The sequence below is a fragment of the Schistocerca nitens genome, chromosome 3 (genome assembly GCF_023898315.1).
Source record: "Schistocerca nitens isolate TAMUIC-IGC-003100 chromosome 3, iqSchNite1.1, whole genome shotgun sequence".
NCBI classification, from domain to species: domain Eukaryota; kingdom Metazoa; phylum Arthropoda; class Insecta; order Orthoptera; family Acrididae; genus Schistocerca; species Schistocerca nitens.
Genome location: NC_064616.1, coordinates 891,742,234 through 891,763,517, shown reverse-complemented (window position 1 = coordinate 891,763,517; position 21,284 = coordinate 891,742,234). Strand labels below are relative to the sequence as shown.

The 21,284-nt window shown below is 38.7% G+C and overlaps 1 protein-coding gene across 3 annotated transcripts in view; it reads right to left on the bottom strand.

The window, feature by feature from the left end:
• The window catches only part of LOC126248947 (kinesin-like protein KIF3B), a 171,999-nt gene that overhangs the window by 105,640 nt on the left and 45,075 nt on the right, over nucleotides 1-21,284 (bottom strand). For all 3 annotated transcript variants that reach the window (XM_049950472.1, XM_049950474.1, XM_049950473.1), the window contains 3 exons: nucleotides 17,541-17,635; nucleotides 14,725-14,832; nucleotides 7,044-7,168 (listed from right to left, as the gene is read on the bottom strand). In XM_049950472.1, the coding sequence (XP_049806429.1) occupies nucleotides 7,044-7,168; nucleotides 14,725-14,832; nucleotides 17,541-17,635 (328 nt within the window). The remainder of the gene's footprint in view (nucleotides 1-7,043; nucleotides 7,169-14,724; nucleotides 14,833-17,540; nucleotides 17,636-21,284) is intronic.

The window sequence follows — 21,284 nt, the reverse complement described above, 5'->3', positions numbered from 1 at the left end:
AAGTTACATTTAATGGCCTGAGAGGAAGAAAGTCTCCTGAGATGCTTAGGAAAGCTGATTTTGGAAGGAAGAGGAGTAGTAGTTGGCTTGGTAGGAAGGGAATAAGGGTGCAAACACTTAAGGATTCAATTTAAGAACAATTTATTTCCCAACAGTTTAACCTTCTTTGGATAGGTGTCTTAAGTGGCTGCTATTTTCTATATAACTAAAGGATCTGATGGGCAGGGGAAGCAGCAGTGTGTAACTCTTTGCTGATGATGCTGTGGTGTGTGGGAAGGTGTTGAAGTTGACTGACTGTAGCAGGATACAAGATGACTTAGACAAAATTTCTAGTCAGTGTGACAAATGGCAGGTGTAGAAAAATTTAAGTTAATACATATGAGTAGTAAAAACGAACCCATAATGTTCAAATACAATACTATTAGTGTGCTGCTTGACACAGCCATGTCAATTAAACACCTATGCGTACTGTTGAAAAGCAATATGAAATGGAATGAGTATGTGAGGATGATAGTAGGAAGATGGATGGTCGACTTCCGTTAACTGGGAGAATTTAAGGAAAGTGCAGTTCATTTGTAAACGAGACTGCAAAAAGAAAACTACTGACACTACTCTGAAACATTGTTGAGTACTGTTTGAGCGTTTGGGATCCATATCAGGTTGGATTAAATGAAGACAGAAGCAAATCAGAAGGAGGCTGCTAGATTCAGTACCAATAGGCTCAAATAACTCCAGTATTGTTGAGATGCTTAACTCCAGTATTGTTGAGATGCTTAACTCCAGTATTGTTGAGATGCTTCAGGAACTCAAATGGGAATCACTGGAGGGAAGGTAACATTCTTTTCGAGCAGCACTGTTGAGAAATTTAGAGAACCAATATTTGAGGCTGACTATGGAATGGTTCTACTGCAGTCAACGTACATTTTGCATAATGACCATGAAGATACGCAGGCATATAAATAGTCCTCTTTCCCTCTCTTTATTTGTGAGTGGAACAGAAACGGAAATGACTGCCAACACCATATGGTGGCTTGTGGATGTAGATTTACATCTTTGCAAATCAATGAGTCCACCCTACCACTTTGTGTGTTAGTCCTTTCCAGCAACTCCCATTTTCTGTGTTCTATCTTTCGCTATCAGAGATGAGCACTCTGCTTGCAACGTCTCCCAACAACGCGCAATCAAATAGTTTAAACACAGTGGGAGACAAGAATGAGACAGCACTGGTTTCTCTTTAAATTCTGACATATAGAAAATATCAAATATTACTTGAAACTTCCTGGCAGATTAAAACTGTGTGCCGGACTGAGACTCGAACTCGGGACCTTTGACTTTCGCGGGCAAGTGCTCTACCAACTGAGCTACCCAAGCACGGCTCACGCCCCGTCCTCACAGCTTTACTTCTGCCAGTACCTCGTCTCCTACCTTCCAAACTTTACAGAAGCTCTTGCACTAATAGAGGCAAACTCTACAGTGTTTGTTCTTTTCTAACAGGCAAAAAACTCAAGACAATAACTGTTGCTGGATACTTATTGGAAACTCAATTGTCCTCCCTTCAATGTGTATGGACTTCTCATAGTTTTTACTGCATCAGCATCAAACTGTCACTCTACAGTGACTGCCCCTTAGAACTCAGTTGCTGTGCTGCTTGCTCCTAGCTGCTTCATAGTAATCACTGTCTTGGCCCCCAGCACTGGCCATTTATGTGCTGATTTTTCAGGTACTTTTGGGTGAGTTTCTTCCATTGAGATGTTTCCCTCCCTCCCTCCCTCCCTCCCTCCCTCCCTCCCCCCCCCCCCCGACTCTCTTAAAGTTCTTCCTACAGATTCTTCCAGGTTCTCAAACATTTTGGCTGTATCAAAGTGTCTGCTACTCACCTTGGTGCCGAGGGTGATGTCCTTGCCCAACCATTTCAGCACCGTTAGTTCCTCTGCAGACTGTCAACAAGTCTGACTCCATACGGAGTGCTGGCCCAGCTGCTGATATCTGCCTGACATTATGCCTTGTGCACTGTTCTTAAAAGCCTCTCTCCTTTCCTAACAGCCACGCCACTTCTTAGATCAATAAAATTTGATATTCATGGCAAATGGTTGCTAAATAAATCCAACAATGGCTTAACGTTGTGAAAGTCAGTAAAACAAGTATTGAAGGTTGATATCCAGTTACCAACTCTTTCATTGTATGCAGTCTTAAAGCTGGCTTGTAACTGTTCCGACACTGTCACTGTGAAAATGGACATAAGTGCCTGACTTCAGTTGGGTTTGAAACAGATTTAACTCACACTGAAAAGATGTAACAGGGTCATAAGTTGAATAATCAATCGACTTTGGCCTTGTATTTAACATATTTAAATGATTAATTATGTCAGTCAAAAATGCTAAGTCAAATAACCAACACTTATTTTTTATTTCATTCAGAGATATTTCTGTTCTATCTGATCAACTAAATTTATAAACTGCTTCAGCATTTTATTGCTGACTTCACTATCTTTACTTTTGTGTAAACCAAATCATATCAGTATACTCGCTGTCAATGTCTTCATGAAAAGTTTTGAATTGTCTGTGATTGAGACCCTGATACTTTATGAAATTAATTGTTGGAACCACATCTAATGACCTGCTGCACAAACTCTCCTGGTGGATTATACAGTGTAACTGCATGAAATCATCACTGGGCACTCCTAAATACTGATTTAGTACTGATACAAATCCATAATTAATTTGTACCATGGAAGGCACTTTGTAGGTCTTAACACCTGTTAACTTAGTCAGATCTAAATCAATGTTCAAACATTGTTCCAATGAACATATCACTATTACTAGTTTGCCCTGACAGTAAACTCAATCCAATAAAATCTCCACAAACTTAAAATTCACGAGTGTTTATATCATGTGCAAGTAGTAACAACTGGGGTGTGGAGGTGGTGTAAATTGATTCATCAACAGCCAATGAAAAGTAAGCAGATTTCTTTGAGCAAGCTTTTAATGCATCCTTTATATTTGCCACACTGCAGTATCTTTCCTCTGCACAGTCATTCAATTTAGCTGAATGTTCTCAAAATGTTTAACTGATTGTGGGCAAATCTTTTTAGCAGCTATTTTGAAACAATTTATAACAATCTCAGTCCATAAATGACTAGCGACTTTCTGCTATAAAGCAAGATATTTCCAAACTTATTACTGTTGCAGTTTCTGAATCTTTAACAGGATTTCTGAACATCACTTGCTGACATATCAATTGCTGTTATAAAATTTTTCTGTTTAAGTAGTTCTTTTAGCAATTTAGAAAATTCAGAATTAAGACAATCTTAGTGTCTCTTTAAGTTGTATTTCTGTGGGAAGGCTACAACACTTTTCCAAGTAAGGCAAATGATGATATTCAGGAATTGCACAAAAAAATATTTTTCAATTGAGCTATTCTGAAACTGCCTCTTTTTGCCCTGTAAGTTGAGGTTTCTACTTGATCCTGCTTTATCCAGTCTAGGTTTAATTTTAGCCAGTGAAGCTTCACAATTATATAAAGAGAAACAAAAATGTCTGTACTGAAAATGTGGGAGAAAGAATGGTTACAGTATAACATGTGTGCCTGTTGATACCCCATGAAATCAGGCAACTTCATTTGTGATGTGATCATGGACACATCCAAACAAAATACAGTAGAGTCTCCATTGTCCGATCTCCGGTTATCTGACCTTCTGTGTTATCTGACCCTTTCACCGTGCCGGCCGTGCACCAGCTGATGACAGGTCAGTGACTAACATGTTTGTTGATACTCAGTTCATTGTCGCCATCTGCTACTCCTCACTCCTCAGTGATAACTTAGATCTGTAGTGGAGTCGACGTGTTGCACTTTGTTTATTGTAAAAAATTGTGGTGATGGCTTCAAAATGGAAAAAGCTGGTCGTTTCAATGGAAGAAAAAGCTTTATAAAGGATAGACAACGGTGAAACTTTATTAAAAGTGGTGCAAGATTATAACGTCGGGAAAACAACAGTTGGAGACTGAAAAAGGAACTGCAATGAAATTGAGAAGTGGTGTTCTCAGTGAGCAACCTCGGCTGTTTTGGAAGATCGGAAAACCATGAAAAATCGTGATTATGAAAAAGTAAGTGAAGCTTTGTTCCTGTGGTTTACTCAACATAGAGATAAAGGTGTGCCCATGTCAGGACCTATTTTGCAGGAAAAAGCCTTAAAGTTTTGTAATGAACTAAACGAAGGCGAACCTGACTTCACATCTAGTGTAGGCTGGCTCGATAGATGGAAGAAAAGATACGGAATTCGGCAACTTAATGTCTGTTGTGAAAAGCTTTCAGTAAATTTTGAAGCTGTTCAATTGTTTAGGAATAAACTTCACGAGGTATTGGACAAGGAAAACTTAACAGGCGATCAAATTTTTAACTGCGATGAGACTGGTCTCAATTACAAAATGTTACCAGAAAAAAAACATTAGCATCAAAGGCCAAAAAGGCAGCGCCAGGCTACAAACGTAGCAAAGAAATAGTGACAATTCTTGCATGCAGTAACGCCACAGCAAATTTGAAAATGAAACTGTCTATGATAGGTAATCCAAAAAAACCAAGAGCATTTAAAAATGTATCTAAAAATGCTTTACCGGTGAAATACTACGACCAAAAAATGCTTGGATTAGCTCACACATTTTTAAAGAATGTTTTTTTTAATGAGTTCGTGCAACAAACTGAAAAGTTATTGAAAGCCAACAACTTGCCCCGCAAAGCACTGTTGCTTCTAGACAATGCCACTTGTCATCCTAATGAAGATGAACTTCAAGATCAAGATATAAAGGCCATGTTTTTGCCTCAAAATGTCACATCCTTATGTCAGCCTATGGAACAAGGGACCTTAGAGACACTGAAGAGAAACTACCGCAGAAACTTGCTTTCCTCTATAATTAATTCTATGGACAAGGGAGAAGACACGCTACAGCAGTGGCACCGTATTAAGTTGAAAGACATAGCTTTTGACGTGGCCCAATCTTGGGAGAGTGTTAGAGCAAATGCAATTGAAAATCCTGGAAAATTTAGCTACAGGAAAATCAAGAAAGTTCTCCAGATGGTGAAAATCTACAGCAGCACACCGAACCAGAAAATACTACCCTGCTTTCATTGTTATGAAAAGTTCTGTGATGTACTGACACCACAGAAGATGACATAAATGAATGGGTTGTCCACGATGAAGAATTTGAAGTGACAGATGAAGAAATAGTCAACATGGTAAACAAAAAAGATGAGGAAGCGGATGCAGTGGAGGAAAGTGCACCCAAGATTTCTCACAACGAAGGACACAAGGCCTTAGAAACTGCTTTAAAATGTGTAGAGCAACTGGAGGAAACATCGTCTACCGAGGTTTTACTTCTTAAGAGACTACGTGATTTAGCGGCAAAAAAACGGCAAACAGCAGGCAAACAAAAGACGATTACTAACGTCTTCACACAGTAAATATCTATTCAGTCTAATCTGATTTGTATTGTATTAAATGTTTAACTCATTTGACCTACTTTAGTTTAATTTTTGTGTTTTTTTGTATTATTTTCCGTGTTATCCGACCTTCCTGCTTATCCGACCTTGCCAAGGCCAGTTTTGGTCGGATAATCGAGACTCTACTGTAGCTCCTTTCTGCCATTCTGCCACTTTTTCACTTCCACCCATCTTATTGTGCCAATTCCATAAAAGTGACTGGCACATACACACTGCTTCGCCCAGTCAGCTTATTAACCAAGTCCCTTCCTAACAGAGCACCCTTGTCTCTAGTACTGCCATAAGGAAAGTGAATATTGGGTTTGCCCGTAAGTACAAGCTTTTATTGTTTTATTTTTTAAATATTGAAAGTGTTCTGTTAAGGATATTAAAATGGAGAGTCAAGTTGACACAAGAGAACGTTTTCAACACCTGCCTTCTGCATTTATTCTAGGTGCCAAAGACACAGAAGCTGCTCGAGAGATTTTTGATTGGAATGGCAAAGAAGTGATGCCTCTTACGATCACACAAAATTGGTTTAAGTGATTCAAAGACTGCCATTTTGACCTCAAAGATATGCATGATCCAGCACGAATTTCAAAACCAAAAATTGGATATGGAAATTTACTTCCAACAAATGCAATGAACCAACAATGCTATCCAGTAAAAATGATCTGATCAGCAACATGGTGTTGTTCTACAACACAACTATTCCCTCATATTGCCAAGGAATCCATTCAAATGTTTGGCTGGGACATGCTGCCACATCCTCCGTATTTGCCTGAATTGGTACCTTCGGATTTCCTTCTGTTTCAATCCCTCTCGAATGTATTGCATGGCATTTCACCCCATAGTGTTGTGGAACTGCAGGCTAAGCTGGACTATTTCTTCAAGTGGAAACCAGGCGACTTCAAGTGTCACAACATTAAACAGCTTATTGGAAATTGGGAAGAAGTTGTACACAACAATGGAGAGAACATTATTGATTGATCTCTTGTTCATATCCTGTTTATTTTAGTGGAAACCTAAGCGTAAAATAGATCACGACTTATGGGTCAACCCAATACATACGATGGCCCACAAACCTGATAATCAGTTTGGATCCAATGCTAAATCATTTAATTTGGTATGCAGCCTTAGTACATTTTGCGTGTGGAACAAATCACGAAGCCCTGGATCCGAGATATTACCAAATCATTGTTCCATATAGCACTGATTCTGTGTTTTGGGATTTATTTTCATGGGATGGTTTGCCTTCTGGAGAAACTGAACCACCAACAATCAAGTGAGAAACAAAACCTAGACACATCAAGACTGCAGATAACTCATTCCCTACTGGTCGCAAACAGGACTCTGCAGGAAACTGCAAAAACATGAACTTAATCTTTCAGTAATGTTTTCTTTAGGTTTAAAGAATATTAATCACTATACAAGTGAATAAAACAGCAAAAAACATTTTTAAACACCAACCCACACGGTCTCTACAGTTATTTCAACTTTTTGTTCTGGTTTTGCAGCAGTCAATCCCATTACAACTACTAACACAGTTATTTATTTATTGACAGACTTACCTTCCATTGTATATGTCTTGCCAGTACCAGTCTGCCCATATGCAAATATTGTGGCATTGAATCCATCAAGCACACAAGAAACAAGTGGGCGCACAATCTCTTCATATAAATCTTCTTGCCGAGAACTAAAAACCAATTTTCACTAATTTATTTAAAGACCACAGATTGATTGTAACTGCACAAGAGAGTAATTAAACATAAAAAGGTGAAGACCGGTACAATGTCTTCAGGTATGCAGCAGTTAACCTTAAACTGAAATGCGCTTTCATGTTTCACACAGTTCTTACAGAAATATTTTTGTGTCTACTATTACTATTAACAATGCAGAGCAACACCGGAAATCTTAGCCAGAATTGAAAATGATTAACTATGTCAGTAAAATTGCACTGAATACAGAGCGTGACAAAAAACGTAAAGCATCCACAAGGCGAGGAGAAATGAAACGAAATTCCTGAGTTCAGAGGGTATGTGATGTCATTTCAGTGATTACAATATTGAGTCAAATTTACAAAGAAATTGGCAGAATGAGCCCACTTTACCAGTTGCATTCCTCCTGGCCTTCATGAATGTGTGTATTCATTTGGGAAGGCTGTATCCTCTCCTGAGACAGGCTGGCACACAGCTGTTGTAACTAGTCTTCGACATTCTGGGTACTAGCACTGGGACAGAACTGATATCCAAGCTGGTCCCATATAAGTTCTGCTGGGTCAGATCTGGGAATCTCGCTGGTCACGGAAATACCTCAACATTACACAGACAGATCACAGAGATACGAGCCATGTGTGAATGAGCACTGTCCTGTTGCAAGAGAGGTAACACATGGGGATGCAAGATGTCTGTGATATACCATTGTGCTGTCAAGAGTTCCCTCAGTCACTACTACCCATGACCAGAAGTCATACCTGATGGCTCTGGCTCCCCACACCACGGCATCGTAAGTACCATAACTGTATCTCTATAAAACATTGGAAGAATGGGACCTCTTCACAGTCGCCACCATACTTGGCAATCACGGTCATTTTAGGTAGTGATGAAATATGATTCACTGCTGTACACAATGTGATACCAACCAGCTGCAGTCCATGCTTCCCTGTCATGGCACCATTCCAAATGCAGCAGTTTGTGTTATGTTCTTATAGGCAACCTATGCATGAGATCGGAATTCTGTAGGGAAAAAGTCTAGAATAGGGCTAGTAGAATACTTATGTTTTTTATATAGGAAAATCATCAGCGCTTACTGTGAGGTATGATGGGAACAAAATAAAGCATTTCAGCTGTTTGTGTTACACAGTCAATGAGAGAGCTACAGGCAGATTATGTGTTTCGAAGTAACTCAAAAGAAAGGGTGACACATTGTTGTAAGTGAGGATTAGGAATTTAACTGCTCCTTTTCTGAGTTAGTTAATTTAAACTGTGCTAATATCTGTAAACCAAGGGCAGTGTCACAACCCATGTTATGTTCGGCCAGTGAAATATTTCTTTGGTGTTACTCAACGATCTGCATGAGCACATGGGAGTAGGTAGGTGGCTCAATAATTTTTAATTAAATCATGGGAGAAGATAGGTGGATCAATGATTTTCTAATTAAATCATGGGAAAAGGTAGGTAGGTCAGCGTTTATTAACATATCAAATGCATGACTGTTTTAATAAACAATGATCCACCTACCTTATCCCAGGATTTAATTTAAAAACATTGATAAATTAGAGTGCTTGTGCAGATTGATTATGTCGTCATTTCACCACAACATTTGATGCATTTTCATGTCTCCGCAATTAATCCACGAGACATGCACCAACGATTCAACAAACGATGTCGCCTTGCAGAGCTAAATTACTTAAACCAGCCCACTTTATAGCACTCGCTGACATAGTTGCACAACATTTCTCTCAAAACTCACTAATAGGTCGAAAAACAGCTAACAAGACAATGATTTCAATTTTGGCACTAGAAATACATTGCCTCACTTTTCACCTCTTAATGGTTATGAGAAAGAATTATCCCACTGGCTACACAAACTGACGCATTGAAAACCTATGAGCAATAGATGAGCAACACCGTGACTGTCATTGTCCCTGATCTAGATTTTAGCCATTCTGTAGTCCAGCTGCTGCTAGTCTCCAACCAATGGTGTGGGATGACACAGAAGGTTTCAGGGAGTCTATCCTTTTTCTCAGATGGCAGGCACAGATGTGAAGGGGTTACAATGGGCTTGGTGCACAATACAGATACCTCCTTTGTGGTGGTCAGACAGAGCAGACTAGAACCTTGACCATGAATACAGCTGCACTTAAGTTTCCAATCAATCCAACATTAGACCTCTGTCAAATCTGAATGCCCCACAAAACTGGGTGCTGCAAAGTTCAACTAGCCAGCCAAATGGAGATCCAAAACAAGTCCCCTTTCAAATCCTGTCAGGTGCCGATAATGCTACCTTACACAAGTATCCAGCATCTCCGTCTACTTCACAGTGATCACTCAACATCTGATGCTGTTCATGCATCTTATACACCCTACTACGTCTGGTGACAACACTAAACATGAACATTAATACACTCTACACGTCTCTGAGAATTGCTACTCTAATTTTTTTACACACCCACTGATGGTGTGTACATGCACAAAGTTACAATGGCATCTGGCCGTGTCTTCTGGGTGCTTCACTTCTTTTGTCAGGCAGTGTATATTAAAATTATTTTTATAATTTCAACAAACTATACGTTGAGTTTTTGGAAAAAGAAATACATTTCAGTTAAGGAGACTGACTGACTAATTATGAAGTTTAATCAATTTTTGAAAATATAACTTAATTGGATAGATGAAAAATCTACTAACCAAGCTGCAGGAGGAGAACACACACGCTTTTTATATATGTGTTCTTCTGTTGCTCTGACACAATAACTTTTTATGACAATCACAATCAAGTTTGGCCCACAACGGCAACCTTCAGATGTTACAATAAGAAAAAAATAAAAAGGTCATATTAAGATCTTAAAATAAGTAAAAATATTTTTACCAGGTCTACTTGCGAGTTATTTAAAATGCAATATAAATACATGTGGATCATACCTACTGACTGTATATGGTGAACTAAAGTTTGTCAAACTAAACATAAAACAGAAAAATTAGGGAATTATATAGAAAACACTAAGTGTACTTTTCTTTCCTACTCTTTGCACATTAGGTGCACACATCCTCTGTACTTGTGAAAACTATAAAACATGCACATTTGCAGCAATAGTTCAGTCAGTTATCTTTAAAATATAAAAATTGTACAGGCTGTTACTGCAGTAAAACCATACTGAAAACAGTCTAAGGTATTTACGATGAAAGGAACAGAGGAGTAAACCTCATGGTATGTATTTTCGACAGCTGAGGATGCTGTTCCTTGGGCTACTAGATATTTATGCCACTGCCAACAAAATCAGATGAGACGACACAGACTGGACCCAAGTTGGCATTCTGCTGCCATTCCTCTTCTGGCTACGAGATGTTTATGTTGGATGGGCAGACGATCAGAAGTGAAGATGTGGCTTGGATGTCATAATGAAGCATTTTGTCTTCTTCAACTGGAGAACACATGCAGGACCCTGAAACTACTTCAGCTGAAATGATTGTTGTAAATATTGAAGTATTTAACCCATTGCAAATTCATTCAGCTCACTGAGAAGTTTGTCTAGTTCCTTCCATTTCATAATATAGGTCTCGAGTTGTTCTAACATATCTAACTGCTATGGCTAATGCCGTTTTATTGCTGCCAGAGGGGCATTCCTTAAATCTTAAGTCAAAAGTACCTGACTGACGGGCCAATTTAGCTTCTTTCACAGTCACAGCTCGATATTTTATGGACCCCACATTTCCCATATTTATTTTTCTTACTTGGCTAGTTATGATGCACTTCTTTTTTTTCTATTGTCTAATGTTCTGAAAGCCATTTTAACTCCATTCCTCTGGAAAATATGCTCAATTTTATCTGATGTTTTGCTTATGGATTTCCTAGTGGCACACTAGACATTATTAGATGCCACCTGCACATATGGTTTATTTTGTATCTTTATATTCTTTCTAATATGGTATATTTGGTGTTCACTATTTCTGTGTCATATTCATTTGTAAGAGTGATCCGTCTTAATATGCCGATTTCCTTCTTCACTTCCAGCTGTCATAAGGGAAGCTGTATTATTGAGCCTGGCATGTATACTCCTCAATTTTTAGCCAAGTACTTTATCTGCATTTTATCTCCACTGTAAAGAATAACTGAAAACATTTTTCATAGTATACTATTTCTGTAACAATGTCTGGATTCAGCTACAAAAAGTCTTTTCTAGCTAGTTAATAAAAATATTTGGTGTAGTTCCCACTAAGCAGTCTCTCACAGTCTGTATCTTGCCTCTTTACATTTACTGTTAAACAGAAAATAGTTATATGACAGAACAAACTGTAATATTTCTATAAATTCTACAGCTTCACATTGGTCAATGCATTTACTACACAAAAAATTAATTTATATCATCTAAGGCTTTGTCAATAATAATGTTTGTATGCAGTTTCTAGATATCCACTGAAGCAAACGTAGCACTATCTGCTACCTCAATTTTGTATTTTCTGGGCAAAGGTTGCACTGTTTCTAATATTAAAAGAATTCTTCACAATTAAAATTCACTTTCAATATTTTGTTGAGCTCCCTATTAATTTTATACATAGGACAATCCACGTATTTACTACTGCCCCGATTCAATTTTCTTCTTTATGCAATTTAATTTGTGACCTCTCGACAGGTGTTCATGCATTCACAACCCTTAGGTACCTTCTATCTGTGACTGAAAACAGAAAATCCAGAGTATCCATCTTCTGGTCACTTCTTTAAGGAATCACTTTGGTGGGTCTTTAACTTCTACATTACTCTACTTACATAATTTTTCTATCTTTGAATGCAATCATTATTGTGAACCATCATGGCTGTTTTCCCCTTGTTTGCCTTAACAGCCTGAACTTTCTATCTTTAAGTTAATTATTTGGTTTTATAAAAATTTTATTGTCAGTGAGTTCTTTTTGCGAAAGATTCTGTGGACTTCCTACAAACTTTTTGCTTTAGACCACAGTAATAAATTGCTCACAGCACTCAATTTTCCTATCCTACTTGCATTTTAACCTCAGCTATTGTATTTCTAAAAACTGTAGTTCTGTTTTGCTTTCTCCTTGCATTATAGTGAAAACCTTTGTTTAAAATGTATAAACATTGTGAAAAATTCTTGTCAGAAGCATTGAGTTGTCGAGAGATGCACACGAAATAATGAAAACTTGCTAGCTTTCTGATTTTATCCAAGCTAGCAAGTTTTCTTCCTTTTTTGTGTGCCTATCAACAACTCAACACCTCTGGTTTTCAGTATGTGGACTCCTTTAGCATTAAAGTATTTGTTTAAAAGGTAGTGTTCATCATTGTTTAAAAACATGGCAGACAAATTACCAGCCTGTTAAAAAATCTATGGCCTTCTTGCACTTTTTTGCTGTCTGATCCTGATAAGACTTAACATTAGTTTCTTATGTACATCATCCTATTCCACACAACAGAAAACTGTACTGTAAAAGCATATTACTGACTGATAGGTGTCCTCAAATTATTTTTTCACGTATGAGCTGTTGTATGTTACAGGTCCCCTTCAATTCTATTTTTACTCACCTTAACTCGTATTTGTGCTCGATTCTTAGCACTCTGAGAAGAATTATTCATCTTTATTCTTGCGTATTTAGGAATTATCCTTAAATATCAACATTTCTTGTTAAAGTCAATTTAAAGTTGTTCCAAAGTTCTTTAAGTTTTAGTTTCACTAAAGCTCCTAACTTCTCCAGAAGCCTAAATAGGCAGTTTTGGGAAAAATGACATGCCATTCCTGGGGAATGTGCCTGATTTCTTACCAATTTCTGTTTATTTTTTACACCATCACAATACATTGAAGATTTTGTTATTCTGTACAGAAGCAAAAATCTAACAGTATGCATTCCAAGATAAAATTGATGGGGGGACATGAAAGACAGAAATAATTTTTTCTTTAGATTTGAATTATTTATAATAAAAATGGCACAAATGCATTTCAAAAATATAGAATACTTACATGTAAAAACGTGATTATCAATGTCCATTACAATCATCCTCTACATCAGAAACAAGCATACTTTTACTCTAGGATACACACAATAATACAGCTTCCATTGTGCCAAGCTAAACTGAAGAAAGAAACTGGCACATTAAGACAGGTCACCCTTGCAAATGAACATGATACACAAATAGTGAACAGCATATATATTAAATTAGAAAGAATATAAAGACGAGAAATAAGTCACATGTACAAATGGCATTCATGTACATTACTACGAAATACATATGCAAAACATCAGACAAAATTCAGCACTTATTCTGCACAAGTGGCTTTAAAATTGATTTAAGGATATCAGATAATATAAAAACAACAGTGTGCTATAACTTGCCACATAAGAATAATAAATATGGGAAATCTGGGGTCTATAAAATATCATGCTGTGGGGGGGGGGGGCTATATTGGCCTATTGGCCAGTCAGCTCCTTTGGATTGAGATTTAAGGAGGACATCTAAGACAGCAACAAGACAACGTTATCTTTACATATGCAAAAGAAGGGTAACAATATTGGTAACATTGATAAACAACTACAAATTTTTCATACAGATGAAAAAAGTAAATGGTTAGATATTTTAGAACTCTTGAGTTATATTATGAAATAGAAGGAACCAGTCAACCTCTTCAATGAGCTGAACAAGTTTGCAATGGATGAATATTTTAATATTTATGACAATCTACTCAAAGCTGAGGTAATCGCTGCATTCTACATGTGTTCTCCAGTTGATGATAGGGATTTCCTGCAACAGAGTGCTGGCTGTGACGTCCAAGCCACTTCTTCACTGATCATCTCCCCAGCCAATGTAACCACCTTGTACCCAGAAAAGGAGTGCCAGCAAGCTGCAGCAGAATGCTGACTTGAGTGCAATCTGTATTGCATCCTCCGAGCTTATGGGCAGTGGCAGATATATTTAGCAGCCCACAGTACAGCACCCTCAACTGTCAGAAATATGTACCATAATGACTGCTTCTTTTTACTGTAAAGATCTTAGGCTATTTTAAGTATGGTTTTACTGCTTTAATGACCTGTACTCTATTTTTAAATTTTATGAATAACTGAACTATTATTGCAAACTGGACATATTTTATGGTTTTCACAAGTAAAGATTGTCTTATAGAGGACATGCACATGTAGAACAAGGAATAGGGAAAGAGATGTACACTTAGTTGTAGCTATATAATTCCCTGAATTTGGTATTATGTTTAGTTTGACAATACATGAACTATTTTTTCACCAAATGCTGCCAATGGGTATGACCCCACAAGTATTTTAATTGCACTTAACTCACAAATAGATCTAGTAAACATAATTTTACTTGTCTTACGGTCTTAGTACAAGCTTTATATCTTCCCTATTGTAGCATCTGAAGATTACCATTGTGGGCCAAAACTGGTTATGATCATGTCAAACAAAAAACTTATACTCTTATTAAGTAAAAAAGACATGGCAAATTACAGCTGACACATTATAATGATTCAAAATAATAAATAAAATACAATCAACTCTATGTTTAATTGTATGTACTTACTTCCAATCGTAGACAGCATCGAATGTAAAAACTTTCTTTCGAGTATTAGTTTCATCCCTGGGATCTGTTATTTCTATGACACCTCTTGATGGATCAACATCCACAACCCTAAAACATTAAAAATGAAAGACAGTTAGCAATGCATTTCAGTGCTTTTATTTCACACACAATGATCAAAATGTAAAAACTCATTCTGAAATACTATACGAAATAATTACATCTGGCACAAACATAACTGTTTCTCCTCACTTTAGAATGTACGATACACAGAAATTAGGCGATAAGACATTTGAATATAAATTGGGCCTAACACACTCCAGAAGCACTCTGGTAACTTCTGAATAGCCACTAATCTCTTATACACATACAAAAGCATGCAAAATTAGTACATTGAAATCAGAAATACAAGCCGCTTCTATAGCAAAGAAAAATTAAATTGACAACTTATTATTAAGGAGCTTCCTACAAAAAGAATTATTCTCAATGTCCCTGACTGCAAAAATGATAAATTTTCTAAACAGATATTGCTATCATGGATGCTGAAAGTGAGAAATAATGTGGGGAATTGGGGAACAGGCTGAAGGAACAAGTTCTCCACAGAGGTAGCAATAATGTGAAAAACTGTACGAGGAATTGTAATTTATGGTGAGGATGAAGACAGACTACACGGACACACATTGATGATTACAAGTGACGAGGCTTGGGTTATGGACCAAATTATCTATCTGAGGCTGTACAGCAACTGCCAACTGAAATAATACTATACTGTTGAATACAGTACCAATAAGGATACACCAGTCCATATGACTATATGTTGTAAGAACCATTTGGTGGTTGTTGTTGTTGTTGTTGTTGTTGTTGTTGTCGTCGTCTTCAGTCCTGAGACTGGTTTGATGCAGCTCTCCATGCTACTCTATCCTGTGCAAGCTTCTTCGTCTCCCAGTACCTACTGCAACCTACATCCTTTTGAATCTGCTTGGTGTATTCATCTCTTGGCCTCCCTCTACGATTTTTACCCTCCACGCTGCCCTCCAATACTAAATTGGTGATTCCTTGATGCCTCAGAACATGTCCTACCAACCAATCCCTTCTTCTAGTCAAGTAGTGCCACAAACTTCTCTTCTCCCCAATCCTATTCAGTACCTCCTCATTAGTTATGTGATCTACCCATCTAATCTTCAGCATTCTTCTGTAGCACCACATTTCGAAAGCTTCTATTCTCTTCTTGTCGAACTATTTACCGTCCATGTTCCACTTCCATACATGGCTACACTCCATACAAATACTTTCAGAAATGACTTCCTGACACTTAAATCTATACTCGATGTTAACAAATTTCTCTTCTTCAGAAACGCTTTCCTTGCCATTGCCAGTCTACATTTTATATCCTCTCTACTTCGACCATCATCGGTTATTTTGCTCCCCAAATAGCAAAACTCCTTTACTACTTTAAGTGTGTCATTTCCTAATCTAATCCCCTCAGCATCACCCGTTTAATTTGACTACATTCCATTATCCTCGTTTTGCTTTTGTTGATGTTCATCTTATACCCTCCTTTCAAGACACTGTCCATTCTGTTGCTCTTCCAAGTCCTTTGCTGTCTCTGAAGGAATTACAATGTCATCAGCAAACCTCAAAGCTTTTATTTCTTCTCCATGGATTTTAATACCTACTCCGAATTTTTCTTTTGTTTCCTTCACTGCTTGCTCAATATACAGATTGAATAACATCGGGGACAGGCTACAACCCTGTCTCACTCCCTTCCCAACCGCTGCTTCCCTTTCATGCCCCCCCCGACTCATAACTGCCATCTGGTTTCTGTACAAACTGTAAATAGCCTTTCGCTCCCTGTATTTTACCTCTGCCACCTTCAGAATTTGAAAGAGAGTATTCCAGTCAATATTGTCAAAAGCTTTCTCTAAGTCTACAAATGATAGAAACATAGGTTTGCCTTTCCTTAATCTAGCTTCTAAGATAAGTCGTGTTCCAACATTTTTACGGAATCCAAACTGATCTTCCCCGAGGTCGGCTTCTACTAATTTTTCCATTTGTCTGTAAAGAATTCACGTAAGTATTTTGCAGCTGTGACTTATTAAACTGATAGTCCGGTAATTTTCACATCTGTCAACACCTGCTTTCTTTAGGATTGGAATTATTACATTCTTCTTGAAGTCTGAGGGTATTTCACCTGTCTCATACATCTTGGTCACCAGATGGTAGAGTTTTGTCAGGACTGGCTCTCCGAAGGCTGTCAGTAACTTTTTATCAGTACTATTTTACAAATAGTTTATGGATGGAACTTGAAATAATTCATGTTGTTTGACTGGAAGAAAGCAAAAGATTTGAAATACTGTATAAAGAAAAAGTAATAATCCATCTGTCCATCACCTATAAGCCTTTATGAAATAATTTTCTCTTTTACGAAGCCCATCTGCAACAAGCCAAGACAGCATCATTTTTAACTACGACAGATGATGTTTGTATTTAACATTTCTACAAGCTAGCTCCAAAACAACACTGTAAATATCACTTAGATTAACAGGTGTATTGTTCGATGTGTTGTTGGAACTTTGTAACATTCGTTGCACTGGTCATCTACAGTGATCTGCTGCTTATTCTTTTTCACATCCTCCAGTTTTATTACTATTGTTAGCATCATCATAACCTTTAATTCTTTTTTGATCAAATATAGGTAATAAAAAGCAGATATAAAGCCAAGGGCGGTAAAAAACAATTTAGCCACATCAGACAACATAAAAATCTATTAATTGAGGATGAAACTACAGAAAACTTTATTTTCTTAATCAGATCCTCACCTTCGATGGCCATCTGCAGTCTCTCTCTCATTCATAGGTCTGCATCTCACAACTACTTGGACAGCCTCATTTGAAACTTCACGAGAGGACTGAAACTTTAGTACGCAGGATGATGTAAACCGAGAAAAGAGAGAACAAATACACAAAATTACACAATAGATAACACTGACATTCAAGTTTTAGTTTTATCTGTTATAATAATGTAAAGCTTAGTACATTTATCTCAATTAGGATACAAAAATTAACATGCATCTTAATGATGCTAACTGTTGCTCAGGAGTGCAGAATACCTTAACAGTTTTACATAACTGAAGCTATAAAGGATATACAATGAAGGAAAATGTGAATGGTTGTTGGTGGGTCTGATTATTGTGAGTGTCATACATATGATGAAAAACTTAAATGGAATACACTAAAAAAGGAAGATCTAATACTTAAAACATACTACACCCTAAACTCAATAAAAATTCTTTTCAGAATGAAATCTATGAACTTTATCCAGTCCACGAAGATAGAATTACATGAATAACAGCTTTCATAGAGCCATATAAGATATTCTTTCTATGCTCCATCACAAAAGGAAGGAAACTAATATCTTTGCACCTTACCCACTCTGAATTTTTCGCTTCTTGCAATATTTTTCTAGCAAAATATTAATTACAATCAATTATTCACTAAGTTTCCACTCACTGGCCCAATTATGATACCGTTCCATACAATGTGTATATGAGAGCTCCAGTTTTAATTCACACATGTCAGGTTTTATGGATTTCTGGAGAAATAACAAGTAGTAAGCAAATGAGATATAGGCCATAACCAGATAACTATATGGAATTGGCTTTCACGCCAAACTAGCCAATTTTTACTTCCAAATTGCTTTGCGAGTTATCTTAAGACTTCTACTTTGTACAGATTAAAAACATTCAATTGTAGTAATTCCGCAACGGACATGAATACTGAAGTTTACTTTTAATACATAAACTAGAACATGTATCCAACACCAACTATCATCACTTTCCTCCTACATAACAGATGAACTACTAAAGTTAAATACTTTACGTATAGTTCCAGCAAATCTTAGTAATGGAAATAAATATATTGCATAACAAATACAAAAAGATCACACACAAATGGAAGTAACAATCATCTCTTATACACGGTCCAGTCACATTAATGTGATCACTGCCTACGTTTGACCTCAACGTGCAGTAACTACTCACAGATGGCAGCACTAGCAGAGCAGGGTATATAGCATGTGTCGGGGGATGTGAAGAACATCACAGTGGTTATCGTAATGCTGGAAACTGAGTAACTTAGTTGACTTCCAAAAGGGCATGATCACTGGCTTTCGGGCCAAGGGTGGAAGCATTTCCCAAGGGGCTAAGTTTGTAAGCAGTTTGCGTGCCACCATGGTTATAGTATACTGGGCATGGCAAAATGGTGATACCAAAATCCAGCGCTGAGGCAAATGTGATGCACTGTGGGCCATAGATGACAGGGGTGAACGATGGTTGCAGAGATGTGTATGGGCGAACAAACGTGCAACTGTTGAGCAACTGACCACCTAGATGAACCAAGGGACTACCAACAGTGTCCCTTCAATGACCGTTCAGCAGACATTGCTACATATTGGCCTCCACAGCAGGCACCTGGTTCCTGCATCCATGCTGACTTGACTGCTGCTCTTCGGTGACAAAAGGCTGGAATCTGCACGCCGGTACTGCAACTGGACATCCAATGAGTTGTTACAGGTGGTCTTTACATATTAATCATGTTTTGCTCCATTGGGCAGATGGCTGTTGCCGTGTACATCGTGAGATGAGAAAGCAAACACCCTGCAACAATTGTTGGAAACGTCCACGCCGGATGAGGGAGCACTGTAAGGCACAGCCAGTGTGCTCCCTGCCGCCGTTGGATAAGCAGCTGCAGCAGCAAGTCGTATACCCCTAGCTTACTTATTTGTTACATAGTATAATTCATAATTTCTTTGCGTGTTTTTGGGTACTTGCATTGTTTAATTCATAAATTTCGGGTGTATTATAGTATTTGAGAGTTGTAGCATCGCGCTTTAGTGTTTACTTCATAGATTCTTACTTAAATTGCGTGTGAGTTTCGTATAGGAGGTATAATTTCGAGTTTTAGTTACTGTAATCGTAAATTAAGGCAGATTGTAGCGCAGTCATTAGGCATTTGTACAGGTAAGTTAATACATTCTTTGCGTGTTTCCCTTGCGTTATCTAGGCACTGACTCGTGTTTCAGTAACTGTTGTTCAACATCGATTAGAATGGAAGGGACTGTGATTGCTGTGTTCGGATGAGGGCTGAGTTGGCATCCCTTCACTCATAGCTGCAAGCGGCACTGACTTCGGTCGCACAGCTTGAGGGTGTTGCCAATGGGCACCACTGTGGGGAGCCGGATTTGGGTATCACGGGGATATCAACCTCGTCTCGTCTGTCCCCACATCGGTCTGCCGCTGTGGTTGCCCCGGTTGCTGCCCGCAGTGGGGCTGAGCCCTCGCCTGTGGTTGATTGGGAGGTCGTTCCAAGGCATGGCAGGCAGCGAAAGACGTCCCCGGAGGCTGATCAGAAAGCCTCCCCGGTGCGTCTGAAACAGGTTTCAGGCACTGTCTCTAGCTGAGCCAGATGCAGCTGCCTGCCCTGTTTCAGAGGATGATTCTCAGCCTTCAAGGTCTGGGCAATCACAGAGGGTGGGCTTATTGGTAGTTGGGAGCTCCAATGTTAGGCGCGTAATGGGGCCCCTTAGGGACATGGCGGCTAAGGAGGGGAAGAAATCCAGTGTGCACTCCGTGTGCATTCCAGGTGGAGTCATTCCTGATGTGGAAAGGGTCCTTCCGGATGCCATGAAGAGCACAGGGTGCAGCCAGCTGTAGGTGGTGCCGGATGCCATGAAGAGCACAGGGTGCAGCCAGCTGCAGGTGGTGGCACATGTCGGCACTAATGATGTGTGTCGCTTTGGATCTGAGGAAATTCTCTCTGGATTCCAGCGGCGATCTGATTTGGTGATGGCTGCCGGTCTTGCTTACGAGATGAAGGCAGAGCTCACCATCTGCAGCATCGCTGACAGAACCGACTGCGGACCTTTGGTGCAGAGCCGGGTGGAGGGTCTGAATCAGAGGCTCAGACGGTTTTGCGACTGTTGGCTGCAGATTCCTTGACTTGCGCCATAGGGTGGTGGGGTTTCGGGTTCCGCTGAATAGGTCAGGAGTTCACTACACTCAGCTGGTGGCTACATGGGTAGCGGAGGATGTGTGGCGTGGACTGGGCAGTCTTTTAGGTTAGAAGGCCTCGGGAAAGTACAGGGTGGGCTGCAATCTGAAAGGGTGCATGGCAAATACAGGACATGCTTGGATCAAGGAACAGTCGGAACTGTAGTTGTAAATTGTTGTAGTTGTGCTGGGAAAGTCCCTGAGCTTCAAGCGCTAATAGAAAGCACAGAAGCTGAAATCGTTATAAGTACAGAAAGCTGGCTAAAGCCTGAAGTAAGTTCTGCAGCAATTTTTATGAAGTCTCAGACGGTGTTCGGGAAAGATAGATTAGGCAGAATTGGTGGTGGAGTGTTTGTGTCTGTCAGTAGTGGTTTATCTTGTAGTGAAGTCGAAGTAGATACCCCGTGCGAATTGGTATGGGTGGAGGTTATACTTAACAGCCGAACTAAGTTAATAATTGGCTCCTTCTACCGACCCCCAGACTCCGATGATATAGTTGCGGAACAGTTCAGAGAAA